The sequence below is a fragment of the Onychomys torridus genome, chromosome 3 (assembly GCF_903995425.1).
Source record: "Onychomys torridus chromosome 3, mOncTor1.1, whole genome shotgun sequence".
Classification (NCBI taxonomy): Eukaryota; Metazoa; Chordata; class Mammalia; order Rodentia; family Cricetidae; genus Onychomys; species Onychomys torridus.
In genome coordinates, this window is record NC_050445.1 from 66975355 (window position 1) to 66991580 (window position 16226).

At 39.6% G+C, this 16226-nt stretch overlaps 1 protein-coding gene across 5 annotated transcripts in view; it reads right to left on the minus strand.

The window, feature by feature from the left end:
* Cdk14 (cyclin dependent kinase 14) overlaps window positions 1–16226 on the minus strand; it is a 484889-nt gene that overhangs the window by 358094 nt on the left and 110569 nt on the right. The window contains exon 1 of one of the 5 annotated variants that reach the window (XM_036182829.1): window positions 10693–10776. The exons of 1 other annotated variant lie outside the window; for it this stretch is intronic. In XM_036182829.1, coding sequence (XP_036038722.1) covers window positions 10693–10761 — 69 coding nt within the window. In that variant the 5' untranslated portion in view covers window positions 10762–10776. Of the gene's footprint in view, window positions 1–9544; window positions 9565–9908; window positions 10293–10345; window positions 10500–10692; window positions 10777–16226 lie in introns of those variants that run through there. 3 more of the 5 variants (XM_036182831.1, XM_036182832.1, XM_036182830.1) reach the window with 3 other exon arrangements.

Below are 16226 nucleotides of genomic sequence, written 5' to 3' on the forward strand. Positions count from 1 at the left end.
CCCCACCTTCTACATAGATCCCCGAGCCTTGAAGGGAAGAGTGTGACAGAGACATCCATTACCACCCCCTTCTACATAGATCCCTGAGCCTCAAAGGGAAGAGTGTGATGGAGAAATCCCATTACCACCCCCTTCTACATAGATCCCTGAGCCTTGAAGGGAAGAGTGTGATAGGAACATCCCATTCATTGCTGAGTACTCCAAGTTTCTCACTCTCTGAACATTGTCCAGTTGTGAGCCTCTATGTTAACTGCCATCTACACTATAAGAAGCTTCTCTGATGAGGGCTGAGCAATGCACTGTTCTGTAGGTACAGCAATACCATTGGGAGTCATTTTACTGCTGTGTTAATTTAGCAGAATAATCGTAGTAGGTCTTCACTGGGTCCATGAATTATTTAGCTTCATGAATGATATCAGGTGTATGTTCTATCTCATAGAGTTGACCTGCTCAACCTCAAGGAAAGTTTGCTAACTTGTTGGTAGATCCTAACTTGGTTTGATAAAAGAAAAAGTCAGATACTCAAACACTGTTGGGGGCTGCAAAGGGCAGAGTCTGACCTCTGATTTTTGTTTGCAGCTATGTAACACCTAGAAAACTGTCTACTGAGGCCTCAGCAATAGATGTGAAAGAGCACAACTTAATTCAGTTAAGGTTGGCATTCGTTTAAAGTTAATTCATTCAGGGTGAAAACTGTCCCCTTGAATCAGCCATTTTCTGGTGATTGGCATGTTTCTAAGTTCCCGGAGTGACCTTTTCTACTCGCTTACACCACATTGATATGGAAGGCAGCTCCAGAAAAGATGGGCTTTCAAGGATGCAAACTTGACCCGTGTCAAATATGCCCCACACATGTAGCAGGGACTAGGTCATGGTCTTCTGATGTTCACGGGGGCAGTGCAAACTATGAGATAAGCCCAATCTTGACAATGTCATATATTTGTAGCTATTGCTGTTTTGTTTTTTTTTTGCATTGTCCATTACCTCCATGGAAGACTAAGTATGTTCTCCTAATCAACAATTTCTCTTAAAATTACTCCCACTGAAAATCACCTTCAATCATTTACAAGTTCATGTATAAAGTATTATCTCCCCCAAAATATCTGAATTTTACAAATTATAAACAAAACTATTCCTCATTTAAAAGGAATTTCAGCTATAAAAAGATAGCTAGGCACAGAACTGTGGGGGAATATGAGAAATTTATAAGGCCACTGGAATAATACCCATGATAGCCACAATTGTCTGTCATTTTAACCTATCCACTCCCTTGTTGTAGCCTGTGGTTTCTTTCCTCATCAATTAGTGAGTGTTTGCATGTCCATGTGTCTGTGCAGCTATGTAGATAAAGGTGGTTCTATGAACACATGGAACAAAGACATAGGATATGTTAACTGCATGTAGATATGGTGAGATATATATGGACATTATATTACTCGCCATTTTGTTTTCCCAAAATCAAGCTCTTCATAACAGCACTAGCTGACATACATAACTCAGAACAACTTACAGTAAGCCTGCTAAACACTCTAGGTCTGTCTTCTGATTTGCTAAACAGCACAGCCGTTGTCCTTAGCAGTTCTTTGACCTTTCCTGCCTCTAGTATGAAAATATGGGCCCCAGGTTATAACCAGTGAATAATTTTAAGTAGATTAAGTACCAGGCAAATAAATTTACTTCTTTGTGTTTCATTTTATAAGCAATTCCACCTCAGCAATTTAGGATTCAGAAAGTATGAAGGTGGTACACACCATAAACATTTACCTTGGTATTTCAGGTCTCATATTTTCATTAACTCTGAGATCACAGAATCATTTCTTAGTGACAGCAGCATAAACATTCTGGCTAAGGAATCAATCATGTAAAGCATGGTGCAGCAACTCACACTGTAGGATATTTGGCACCCTTGGCTCTGTTGAACAGTAGCTCTGCCCCTGATCAATGTCACTGCTGCAACCACAAATGCCCTTACTATGAACTATATCACTTTTAGATTATCGCGAAACCTATCCTAAATTAGTGCTGCTGTCATGTACTCATATAAGCTACAGTTAGCCTGCTTCCATACAGTTGTCTGAACAGCAGGAAGTTGGTCTGTTTTCTTTTGTTGTTGTTACCTTTCCCAGGCACTAATTATATTTCAGGCCCAAACTTCAATACCTGGAGTATATAAACCATGTTTTCAGTGTCCAAAAAGATAAAACTATGCAGAGAAAATATATGCTATGTTAATAATCACTCAATGATAAGTCTTTCCCTATAAATAAAATTAGGCCATCTTAAAAGTCATCCTCAGAAACTAAAAGAACACACCCTCCAAGTTGAAGTCTTTTCTGGTCAAGGAAAATGCTCTCAACAGCTGTTCCTACCCACCAGAATTCAATGTTCATTAAGGTGACTGGGTTTTAAAATGTTATTTACTTTTCCACCCATTTTTGAATATATTAGTTATAGAAAATAATGGGTTGCATTATCACATTGTCATACACATATTTACACACATTCCATTCCCCATCCTGCCCATGCCCTTCCTGCTGACCCCTTTTCTATTTCCAAATAGTCTACTTTTGTGTCTTTTCTCCCTTAATCTAGGTTCTGCATATGAAGGGAAGAAATATGATACTTGTAGTTCTAAGTATGACTTATGTCGCATCATGTGATGATCTCTAGTTGTATCCATTTTCCTGCAAATGACATGACTTCTTTCTTCTATGTAGCTAAAAAAAAAAAAAAAAAGCACCTCCATTCACCATATATACCACATTGTCTTCATCCACTCATTGACTGATACCCCACAACAGGCTTCTTCATCTCTCACATACAGTAATGCACTAATCATGGATGTGCCTGTACCTCTATGTAATGCTAACTTTAGGTTCCCAGAGGTACATGCCTAGGAATGATATAGCTGGATCACATGAAGTTCTGGTTTGAGTTTGAGTAATTCCTATACTGACTTTAATCATGGATGCACCAACCATAAGATAATGACTTCTTCATCCTCACCAGGATTTGTTACCACTGGGTTTCTTAATGTAATAAAACATGTATTTCTCTACTGACTTGTTTCTTTGGATCTGACAATTCCTTCATCAACTAATGAGCAAAGCTGAATGGAGATGGACAAAGCTGAATCATGTAATATTGCCTCAGGGACTGTAGATCTGTTATAACCTTTCTGGGCTCCAATGTTTCCTATCAACAAGCTGGACAATTCGCTTTATTAATTCTAATGGGAATATGTATATATGCATCCTGCAGCTAAAGTTTTAGTAAATGTAATCAGAATAATTCTAAGTAGCTTTCTCTACTATAATACTTATTACAGTACTGGGTTTATATGAGATATAGTTTTGTCTACAGGCTCATAAAGGTATATGCATCTACTTATAAAACTCTAGTATCTCCATTTTTGAATTATAATGATAAATTTAAGGTAAGGTTTAATGATGACTCCATAGCAAGGGTAAAAGCAACATCTCTTTTATTACTGAAGGCCTACATGGGTCTTAGTCATGTTATTATCTTTAGGGATTCCCACTTCATCTAGGATACTCTATAATTCTCTTGGTGCTCACAGACCAGTAGGAATAGCCCTATTAGGGATGTCAGGCCACCATAGTACTACCACATTAGAATCTGAATTTTAACAAGATGTCCCTCTGGACTGATATTTGAGACACAATGTCCTAGACCATGTAATGTTAAATTCTGCTGTTTTGGTCAAATATAGGTCAATTCCTTAAGAAACAAATTTTGTTTCAGTTTCTTCATACCACAGGGGTGATAAGCATGTCACCATCTTGGAGTAAAACTTGCCCAAACTTCCCACAAAATATGATGGCAATTTTAGATAGTTACTATTATTTTGAACACCAAAATAAAGTTTCCTAACAATAAATAGCCAATGTATATATAAGTACTCTCTATTTGAATACAAAAGCAATGAAATTAAGGTAAGAATGAATAAAACACACAGATTATTAGAGCATGCTTTACGCCTATAGGTTGATGTACTTACATGTTTCTAGTAAAGGAACATTTATATTTTCTAGTAAAGGTGCCAACATTAACCATCTTGACTATATTTTTTAATGTCATTAACACTTTTCTCAAGAGAATTGAATCCCAAACTACACTTTGCTTATTTACCTAGGTTTATTTGGCATCTTTGGAGGGGAAAAGTTTAGAAAGAAGTTACTCCTAGATCTAGAAGATACCATTTTCAAGACACAGATGTGTACAAAGTACTGTGTGCCTACCCTGCAACACCACCTGCCATCCACTGGGAGAGAGCCCACTACCTGTATCATGGCAGAATGGAAAGATCCTCTCCAGACTGGAAGAGCACATGGGCTCTGATTCCTGTTTTGTGGAAGGCCGAATGGAACACCCTTCAAACATTGGTCCCAGTGTCAATCCAAATGGTCAAAGAAGGTATAAACAAATTCTCTGACTCCTGCCTGATACCCCCAATTGTAATCTGGTTAAAATACCACCATGTGAAAAGAGAGTTAAGGAAATAGCATTCATGCCAGATAGCCATATGAGTACCCAGTGTTGGGAGGTGAAACTGTAGAACTGATACCTATATTTTCTCTATGAGCACACATCTATAGTCAGAGGGACCAGAAAAGGAGTATGTATGAGGATGAGAATCCACACATGGCAAGGAGTCTCTCTGCTCTGCTGTTCCACAAAGTGAAGGCTCTACCAACCTACAAAATCCCCACACCTCGACAAGTAGAGTGTCCATTCTCACTGAAACTGAAACGTTAAGCCATACAAACCAGCTCTTAATGCATGGCTAATTAGTTTCTTCATCAAGACACTGTTTCCTTAAAGCTTTCAAAAAAACAAAACAAACAAACAAAAACAACAACAAACACCTATTCCTGCATAAAAGGACATTTTTCCTCTCTTTAAAGACTATACAGCCTTTCTTTTTATTAAGCTCTGTCTTTGGTCCTGCCTGGGAAGGGGAAGTCACTGTATATTTTCAGAAGATCTCCCATTATGCATTAGTGAAGTAACCTGGCCAGGAAGACTAACATGAACCACAGCAATTTAAAAACGAAGACCCTCCACCATTTCAGAAGTACTAAGAGCAAATAAAATAGGCTGAGTTTGAAATCAATGTTGTATCATAACCAGGATGGCTTTGTGCCCATCCTGGAATGCCTACTGTTTGAATTTCACTTTTTAAAAGACATCATAAGAGACTCCAGAAGCCGTCATCTGTCAGAAAGGCTGTGCAAAGGTCAGTCCCAGGTGCCATTTGAATCCTGTTGTTTCACTTCTGAGCTTCTGAATCGCCCCTGGCTTGTTTCTGCTGAACCAGGCTAGGTCTATGTGTATACCTCTCAAGTACCGCTCTATTCTGTCGCTCATGCAAGATAAAGCATCCAGAAAGTACAATAACATTAAACAATGGAAACTGAAAAGAATACGCCACTGGAGATAAGTCTGATCCATTTGGACCTGAATTCTTTTCACCTGATGAATAACATGTATTAATAAAGATTATAAATGCTTTAAAAATTCTTCCCTGAAGAAGAATAAAATGCCATACTACCATCTTATTCTGAAACATATAGAAAATGAACACAATTGCTATCATCTCACCTGGGTCAAACATCTTTTCTAATAAAAAAAAAATGTAATGCATTATTAGTGCTTGGATAATAACTTAGCAATATGGTCAAGAGTGATGTTACATTGTTTAAAATGTGATATTTATCTTCCAATACAAATCCAAGCAAAGAATTCTGAGAAATATAGGACATCCCTGAATATAAGACAGACTTCTGAAGCTCGTACCATTTTCAGAGAATCACATGTGGGTCAGTAACCACACAGAGCTCCTGAAGAGAAGAAACCTAGGGAACAATAAGCCTTTGGAAAAAAAAAAAAAAAGGAAGTGTCTTTCAATGCAGCCTTCACAATTGGTCCATCCACTGTGGAGAGCTAAAATTTCAGCAATAATAATCTGATAGTGATCCTTTAATAATAAAGCCCTCTGACTTCATGAAGACCTGCTCTGTATACATTTTCCACAACAGAGAAGAGTCAACAGTGACTCCTGGCTAAGCTGGCCAAGGTGAACAGAGCAGAGCAGCGGGATGTAAATCTCCTGCTGTTTGTCTGCTGCTGTAAACAAACCAAGTGCTCCAGAAGCACTTCACTGCCAATGTTGTTAGCAAGATCTCATTTAGGTGAGGGACTGGCTGCTGGTTGAAATGAGTTGTCAACTGGACAGAGAGAACGTCTTTAGAACACACCCTCCCAAAGTCTGGCAGATGATAAGCAGAAAAAACTGGAACAACCTATCATAACCTCCTTTAATCTTCCTCAATCCTGTAAAAGTAAGAGATGCTCATCTCTGCCCTCTAATGACACAACCTGAAGAAGGATCTGGGACCTGCTAAAAATGCAGTTGTTAAAAAACTGAGATGGAAACGGAGCATTTCTAGATAAGGTGACAATGGTAATAATGATAGCTAGCTATTATGGAACTCTTCTGGTTACTGTTAAGTTACTATGAAAACCACCTTTAACATAATTTCTCAGTCTCTACAAGAGTCCCAAGAGGGGGCATCATTATCTCAGTTTCACAGGTAATTAAACTGAAATACACATGAACTAAGCAGCCTGTCCAAGGCCGTGCAGAGAGTAAACATAGGAGTGGAGATTCATTGCAGGACCAAACTACAGAGCAGAAGCTCTTGACCAATGTGCACATGTCCCTAGAAACCTACATCCTACATAAACAAAGGACAGGCCTCACCTGCAATGATGCCCATCCATTTTTTTCCCTCCTCTCTCCTGATGCAAAAGAAAAAGCATATCAAAGCAACACAGAGTAACTGGGATGTGGTTTTCTGGCCTGCCCTTCCTTCCTCTCTTCCAACTCACCACCCAAGTAAACATTCATTTAATTAATCTAATTCTGAGTCTGCCTCATATAAAAAGCCAGGCTATAACAGAAAGGAAAAGAAAAAAAAAAACAACAGAAGAGCATAATGCATTAAGAAACATTAAGGCCAGGATGCCATGTGTGGTTACATGCATCTGTAATCCCGGCATGGGGAGCAGAGGCAGGAGGCCTCAGCTATATATTGAGTTGAAAAAGTGAGCTTGACAATATGAGATCCTACCCCAAAGAAAACAAGAAGAGTTAGATAGAAAGATGGGATGACTCGGGTAATAAATATTGCTATGGTGAATCTTGCTCCTCTGGATATGTTTAGGTGCCTTGAGCAGGGAGTTAGTTACAGACACAGATATAAAATTTCTAAGGATCCAGTACAGAAATTGTCAAATCAGTTGATGGCAAACAGATAGATGGCTCTGGGTGGGTCCATAACATGATCTCTTAAAAAGAAATCAACTATTGGAAAACTAACTTGGATTTAAAGGAAGCAAGAAAGAAAAACTTTAATGATGAAGGTAAGCTTGCCTATCTAAAGAAAACTGTTTACTGTTGTATCAAGCATATACCCCCTTCTCTATTCTTCGTGACTAATGCAGAGGTTGTCTAGGGGTTTCTGGTTGAGTGTCCACTAGAAACAGGATTGGAGGTGGGAGGTAGCTCACAGAGTACATAGGACACCTGGGTGATGTTTTGTTAAGGCTTTCTTTGCTTTTATAGTTAGGATGAGCAATGCATGGGAAGCACAGTAGGTGAAATCTTAATGTTAATGATGACAAAAGTCACAACCCAGCTTCACAATGAATATTCCAGCTGAACATTGCTCCCTTATCAACAAAGAATAGACAAGAAAATCTTAGCAGTCCAGGTACTATGCTCAATCACCCTCAATCACCGGCGCATGTAAATAACCCCAGCTTCAGTGGGTGGACTCCCTGGGTGCATTTCTAGTCCCCATTCCTTGCAGCCTCCATGGGCTAATATTTTTAGAAGCTCTAAGTTACCTACTACAGTGTCCATATGGGAACTTGATTTAGTGACCCCTATACTCAGGAGGAAAACTGCTATCTTTTCCATATTAAAATCAAAGCATAGCCTCCACAGAATGAAATTTCAATGTATGATACTGTATCAGTGAACTGTGAAAGCATGCTAAGTGAAATAAGCCAAATACTATGTCATTCCCCTTGACAAGAAACAGTACCTAGCAAAGGCCAACTCACAGGCACAGAAAGTAGAATCAAGGTTATCAAGGGTGGGGGAAGGGAGAATGTTAACTATTATTTAACTGCTTGGGATGGTGGGAAGTTCTGGGAGAGGATAGGGGTAGTTACTACAAAATACTTAATATACTTAATAATGCCAGTCTACTGTACATCTAAAAATGGCGAAACTGGTGAGTTCTGTGTAATGTGCATTTTAAATACAGTTTTAAAAATCAAAATAGACAGTATCTCTTTCACACTTGCCAACAAAAAATTCCCACAGAATTTCCCTTAAAAACAGGTTTTAGAATGACATTCCAAGTTTCAGGAGGACTGGAAGCAGATTAACCTGTTTTGTTCACAGTCACAGAGTAAACTGTGCTCAAATGTTTGTAGGTGAATGGCTGCAGGAAAGAGGTTCTCCTCAGCAGTCACCACACTCTTTGCAAAGTTCCAAAGTGACTTTCTGAGAGAGAACACAATGTAGATTGCAGGGGGAAATGGAAATATTACTACCCAGATGCCCCTTCCATCTCTCTACTTCCTGCAAGCATGTCTGCCAATGTCTTATACACAGTATAGGGATAATAAATGTTTGCCCAGTGAAGACACAGGTGGGGTTGTAGAATCATGTCGAATTGCTGCTCTACTAGTCTTACCCTTTTCAAATGTACCATTCCTTCTGTCACAGGATGAAAAAATAAACCTCACAGCTTACACAAAGTGAAGGTAAAAATATAAATAGCTAGAACATATCACTCTCAGAAAAAGACACAGCAAACAGTGCATCATCTCAATACAATTAGATTAAAAAAAATAACCGTTCATGTTTCCATTTACTTTTGAAAAATCGTAAGTGGCCAAAACATAAGAAAATTCCAATTCTCCTTTGAACAAAATCCAAATGTTTATTCCTAGAAATCAAAGTCCAGTTTTACACTTAAATTTTAGTAAGTACAGAGGCTCCTCCTCCAATAAATCACTTATTGCGAATCCTAAATTCCATCAATGTTTTTCTCAATAAGCTGATAAAATAACGAAGTATGCTTTCCTAGATTTTTATCACAAAATTATATAAATCTAGTTTCTGGCCAAGATGCAAGTTACTGATGGTTTGATCAACAGATATTCACTGACTATAACATTCACATTTCAAGAGAAATCCTATGTTCAAGCATACAAAGTAAAATATTTTAAAGCAAAATATCACATGCCGGCGACATCCTTAATATTCAGCACCTACATAAAAGGTGGACCCAGACACATTCACATTCATCTAATGCATTAGTCTCAATGTAAACAATATGAAAATATATCCTTCAACTTCAAACCCCTTCACTATTTAATACTATGCCCCAATTAATAAAACAAATAGAAATTCATTCTCTGTCAAGGTGTAGATTCCAACCTCGCTCTTCATTTTCTTCATGAGCACGCAAGCCTCATTTTAGAGTAGCCTGTCTACTACCCCAGCCTTTCAAGCATGCAGGGGTTCTCCACCAGCATCTACAATGCTAACAGCCCACGAGCAGAGCTAGCACTTGAGGCAGAACCGCATGGAGAATTATCACTTCTATGCAGAAAAGCAGAGCCACTATAGATATAATGTGCTAAATGCAGCTCCCTGACCTCTACTCAGCAACACACACTTAAACCAGGTGTGTTCAGAGCTCAAGGAGGGGAGGGATGAGATGGGCAGAGAAGCAGTAATACAGTAGACATATCAATTCCACTCAGATCCAATCCAGCTAAATTCACAGACATCAGTTTACCCAGAGGAAAAGTGGTCTCCCGTCCTTCAGTTGCTTGACTCAGAGGGCATTCAGCCGAGCATAACCAGGCAAACAATCCTGCAAGATCTCTTTAAGCAATAAAAAGGACTAGTTTCCAAACAAATCAGACTCAGCTCTGGCAAAGAAGCAGTCACTGAACATTTTCTTCATCTCATCTCTGCTACTGGTGTTTACAAACTACAGGCAATAGCCTCAGGAGCCTCCGGAGACTCCCTGAGTAACCTCATCAGATCCTTAATTTAAACACCCCTTTATCAATCTCTGATGGTTTCGGTAATTAAATAGAAGGGGGTGAGTAAAATGACATGCATAAAATGAATCCTTTTCAAGTTGTAAATGAGTGAGTCAGGATTCAGACTTGCCGAGATGCTCCCAATAAAAGCCCTTGCTATAATTCCAGGCATGCTCTGTCTTACCGGTCTGCTGCTGTCTCTCTCAAGCTGGATTCACCTGGAACTCTTTAACATATCTCTAGCAATGTGTCTGCACCAGGCCAGCCTCACACAGCAACTGAATTCACATCTTTCTGCACTAGCAAGCTGAAATGGTACGGCCGTACTACAACCAAGAAAGGGGGAAGCATAAGCAGGGGGGGAAAAAATCCAGAAATCACTCAGAGAAGCTGATCTCAGAGAAGCAGGACCAAAAAATGCTATCAAAAGAGCACAAAGGACATGCTAATGTTCAGTAGCAAAAGCTTTAACAGTTCATTTTTTCCCCTAAAATAATCTATTTTTTTTTCCTCCAAACACGATGGACTTGCCTGTGGAGTTCCCAGGAAGGCAGAGTAACCGCGCTCTGCAGCAGCATTGCAGCCAAAGTAACCATGCATATGCCGTCCAGGCAATTCACAGCACACTGTCTCTCCAGAAACATATTGATTTGCAATGCAGGGCTGCTCAAAAGCATAGAGAATGGAAGCCAAACAGCTAATGGTGATTGCACATGAGAAAAGCATTTCATCAAGGGATGCACCTTATCATGCACAATTCTGTTTTTAAAGCACTAGAGAAAGCCAGTTAAGTGTCCTGAGTGACAATTCCATTAAATAATAATCTGAGGTCCTATAAATGGCTAAGTTTAGGCTACCATCATTAATGTTGCAAACGCTTGGAAAATGGTTTAATGTGTCTATATGCATACACTTCTCCTATGTAAATGAGACATAATGAGGACTCTAAAATTACCATGCCTCAAATACATGAGGTTAAAAAAAAAAAAAATTCTCACAGGTGTAGCATTTACTGAACCAAAGTGATAGAATGCATAGTTATGAGCCTGAAGAATTACTGTGGTTTTAGGACCCAGGACACCCTCAATAATAAAATACCAACACAAACCAGAGCACAAAATCTTTAAGTCAATTGTGCCAAGTCATGCCAGAAGGTGCTGGGTGGCAAAGGAGTACTAAACTACTACTCTCTTGGCGCCCCCTACAGGAGAGAGGCTGATCTATCCCCCATATTTAGGATTTCCTATGCCTAAAACAGAACCACTAAGGTTCATAAATTAGAGTAAGGTACAACAAAATTGGCAAATCATTTACAAAAGAAATTTTAAAGTGACATGGTAATCTCACCTCATAAATGTTCAATTGTATGGTGAATTTAGTTATGAGAGGTGGTAACTACTATGCTAATGGTGAGTGGGTCATACTCCCAAAGCTGTAGGCTTGAGTCTATAAGGCTGAGGAAGAAGGGATGCCCATGCCATCCCAGCTAATCCAAATGAACCCCTTGCCTTTCTGCTAGTGCAGCCTCATAATTTCTGAAGACACTTCAGACATAATGACCTTGATTTTCTTTTTCTGCAACACAAAAGAAAAGTCCCTGCAAAATCCTACCCAACACAAACTGACGTTTTAAAATAAAAAACATTGTGTACTTCTTTCTTTATCAAGCTAAGAAATCAGTTATACACTTTCAGGAGGTGAGGTGTGTTTAAGTGCATGCATATGGATGTGTATTTGCAAGTCAGAAGTCAAGTTCAGTGTCACTCTTCAGAAGCCCTTCACCTGCTTTTCTGAGACAGGTTCTCACCGACCTGGAACTCACAGATAATCTACCTTGCTTCCTCAGTGCTGGGGTTATAAGAATGTACCACCATGCCTGGCATTTTACATGGGTTCTGGGATTGGATTCAGGTCCCCATGCTTGCATTGCAAACATCTGACGACAGAGCTGGCTCCCCAGCCCAAGTTGTCGCCTCCTACCCACCAACGCTCCCTTTTGCAAAGCCAACATCGCTTCGTATTTGAATCATTTAGGATTGAATTATATGCTGTCTCATAAAACACTCTTTTATTATTGGTACTGTTCCTATTTTAAAGCCCTCGAATACAAGCCATGCCAATCACTGGCTTTTTTCATTCCCCTGTAACACAAAGCTGGGCATCTAAAAAACACTGATTAAATTCTTAAAATAACTAATCAATTGCCCAACTCCATATTTGGGGCCTAAAATTATCTTAGGCAAACTCCCTTCCTATCATTCAATGCTCTCTGAAATAATCCATGTTTCAAGTCAGCTTGGTCATTTCACCATAATATCCCTAGGGTTTATTTTTCCTGAAACTGTGTGAGAAATATATTCTTGCTTACAAAGGTATTCTGTATAAAAATCAAAGGGTTAATAAAAAAAAGCCTCTCCTTTACTCTTCCAGTTATTTATTCCACAAGTATGTATTTATATTGCATTGTTCTCTACATCCAAAGAACCAAATGGATGATTAGAAATAAAGTGCCTATTATGCACGAGGACCTGAGTACACACTAACACTATAAACAGACATTTAAACACAGGAGTGCAAGACATGAGATTATCTATAATTATCAAATGTCTATGTTTGTGAGAAATCAAATTTGCGACTAGATCAGATTAGATCAAACTCAAAAACAAACTTTAGTAATTTCAAACACTTAATAAAAACCTATCATAAGACAAAGCTAAAGAAATAAAAGCAAGTTATTATAATGTAATTAAATAAGTATAGTGGTGTTGTTTTAAGACAGGGCCCCACTATGTAGCCCAGGATAGCCTTCAGTAGTCTATAAAGATGAGGCTGTCCTCAAACATTTAATCCTCATACCCCAGTCTCCTGAGTGCTAGACACAAGCAGCCCTGAAGAAGCAAGTTTTTGAGTGCATGTGGAGGTACAAATAACCTCCCTTCAGTAGCTCAGAAGAGACTCCACAGAGGAAGCAACATAAATCTGAGGCCCAGGAGGGGAAGGGCACGCGAGGGGCAGCGTGAAGCCTCAGTTGGAAGCTGGCTGAGGGGATAGCCAAGCACAGCAGTAGTAACTGTGCAGGCTGTAGGCTAGAAGTTTCAATGCCAGAGCATAAAGGGTCTCGTAAAGCATACCAAGAGTTAGCCATTTTACCCCCACATGAAGTTGCCATGGAATCTGAAAGGAAAGTCCTATGGGACTGTAAAGCAGAAAGTGGGCAGAATGGGGTTTTTCATTTTTCAACATGGACATGCTACAGAAAATGGACCTGGACAGGAGGACAGGGGACAGAGGCTCAGGAAGCAAGGACAAATGTTCAGACAACACCTGAAGACAGCAATGGAATTAGAGATGGGAGATAAAAGTGTGTCATTACCTGTTGAGTGAGTGAACAGGAGGCTTCACAAAAAGGGGAAACCCTAGGGCAGCTCTGAACTTCCGGAAAGACAGGGAGAAAGTGGGGTCATAAACAACAGACAGACAGAGAGGGCAGGCAGCTGGAGCGGAGGAAGCTGTGCTCTGGCTTATGCACATGTACATGCTCAACAGCGTGCTGCCTCTCACACATCTTGAGTCAGAGTTTTCTAATATCCGGGCTCAACCAAGACACTAGTCCACCCAACTTCTTGAGGGTATTTTCTCAGTGAGGAGGGAGAGGGAAAAAGCAGGACAAAGAAGGAGAAATAAAGAAATATTCAGTCACAGATAAAATGCTTGTACCCACTATCAGTCTACCTGAAACTAGAAGACAAGCCATTTGTTGCCTCAGACAGGCAGGTAGGCAGGCAGCCACTGAGTGGGCCTGGAGAGCAAGAGCTCCAGGCAGGGCTGGTCCCCACTGACTGTGCAGAACTGAGGGGTACTTGCAGAGCCTGCTGAGTTCTGTTCAGTCAGGTGGACCATTTTCCACTTCTTCGGTGCTTACACCTGCGGCAGCCATATTGCCCTTTGCTCTTCTCTCAGTCTACCATGGTCTTGCCGAGCCAATCACTGAGTCATTCAGCTGGCCCTGGCTCTACACAACTGGACCTCAGCAACATCCTAAGCATAGTCTCACCCTTCCCTCCTCATCACACTTCACTGGTTCTATAAACTAATTTCTTCTATTTATTTATTTATCTTCACACCCAACCACACTATAAATTCCTTAGGAGTAGGGGCTTCTCTGCATTAGTCCTGGGTCTCCCCAGCACCTCCATAAATAGGGGCTGGTGACAGGAATTCAAACAAAGTCTGTGGGTCGGGGTAGAGTGAAAATGAACAGAGAGCCTGGAGAACATGTGGGGGGGGGAAAAAAACATGGTGTCAACAAACACAACTGTATGGCTGGTAATAAAACAGCAGTAAAGACAGTGGTGGGGGCAAGACATCAGGGAATTAATCACTGTTTTCATGCAATGAAGAATGTCTTCATGAGGAATAGCAACATGTATCTGAAACTGTTGTAGAATATTAATTTAAGGTGTGTTACATTTGTTTATACTGTGAAACATTTATTTAATGATGAAAAGATGTGCTGTATTCTTTTATTTGCATTTGTTTAACTCTGTAAAGCTGTGTTACTCTGCCTGTCTAAAACATCTGATTGGTCTAATAAAGAACTGAATGGCCAATAGCGAGGCAGGAGAAAGGATAGGCAGAGCTAGCAGGCAAAGAGAATAGATAGAAGGAGAAATCTGGGAGGAAAGGAAGAAAGAACAAGAGAAAAGGAGAGAAAAACGTTAGGGGTTGGCTGCCCAGCCACACAGCCAGCCACGGAGCAAGAGTGAAAGTAGGATTTACAGATATAAGAAAAGGAAAGAGGCAAAGGGGAGATGGGATAATTTAAAGTTAAGAAAAGCTGGCAAGAAACAAGCCAAGCTAAGGCTAGGCATTTATAATTAAGAATAAGCCTCTGTGTCTGATTTATTTGAGAGCGGGGTGGCAGGCCCTGTAAAGGAGTAAAAACAACATTATCATGTTCCAACATGAGCCTGTAGAAAGCTGAACAACATGAAACATCACTAGAGCACAGTAGGGGCTACAAAACAGTTTGAGATTCAAAGAAAAAAGACAGACAGTAAGTCTTGCAAACAGACATCTCATTGGATTTGAGGGGAAATGGGAAATGAGACTGTCGTTTTTTTAAAAAAAGGATAGAATCTGGCATCTATGTAAATTCATTTCCGCAAGGAAACCAGAGTTAATCCCCTGAAATACTTACCCTTACATCAGATTGCTTTTTCCAATTCTAAAATGTATCTTGTGCTCCTTCATTTTCAAAACTAGATTATAAGCACAATCTTCCTATTACTTCAGCTGGTGATTGGGTGCGGTTGAACATTAGTGAAGCGCACTCAGCTTCACAGTGTGCGTATAGGGGATACTCTCAATAATCTGATGTCTATGCACTTCCCTGCTTCACTCAAGACTCCTCCTTTCTGGTCCACCAGACTTTCCTGCAGGCTCCTTCTAACACCTCCATTCCCTGTCTCAGGGCAGCCACATTTGTATTGGGGAAATATCATGACTGGAGGGTAGGTGTGACTCTTCAAGGCAGAGCTGGGAACAGAGATGATAGTGTAGTCTTTATCCTACCAGCTCAGGTGGTTCCTGTCTACCTTGACATCCTGGATGCATGTCACATGACCTGGAGCTATCCCTGCAGAAGATGAAACATGAGGATGAAACAAGATAGAAACAAAGCAATGGAAGATAGAAATACAAGAATGTATTAAAAAATAAAGGAAAATAAAACATCAACTAAGAAAATTGTTTAAAGATTAGGTAAGGGTACCAGAAAAGGTTAGGTAATGCATTATAACTCTGCCCATTTTATGAATTAATTTAATTAAAGCTATGAGATAAACTTTAGCGTTATTTTGAAAAGTGATAGAAGATGGGGATTCACCAAAATAAGATGGTTATCAACTGATTACAATTCCATATAATCCTAGCAATTATTATGATTAAGCATTTACAATGAAATACTCATTATATTGACTGATTTGTAAATGTTGGTGTTATATTACCAAACATAAACATAACCTTTCAGTAAATCTGAAACTTTTACAACACAATTCTTCTAA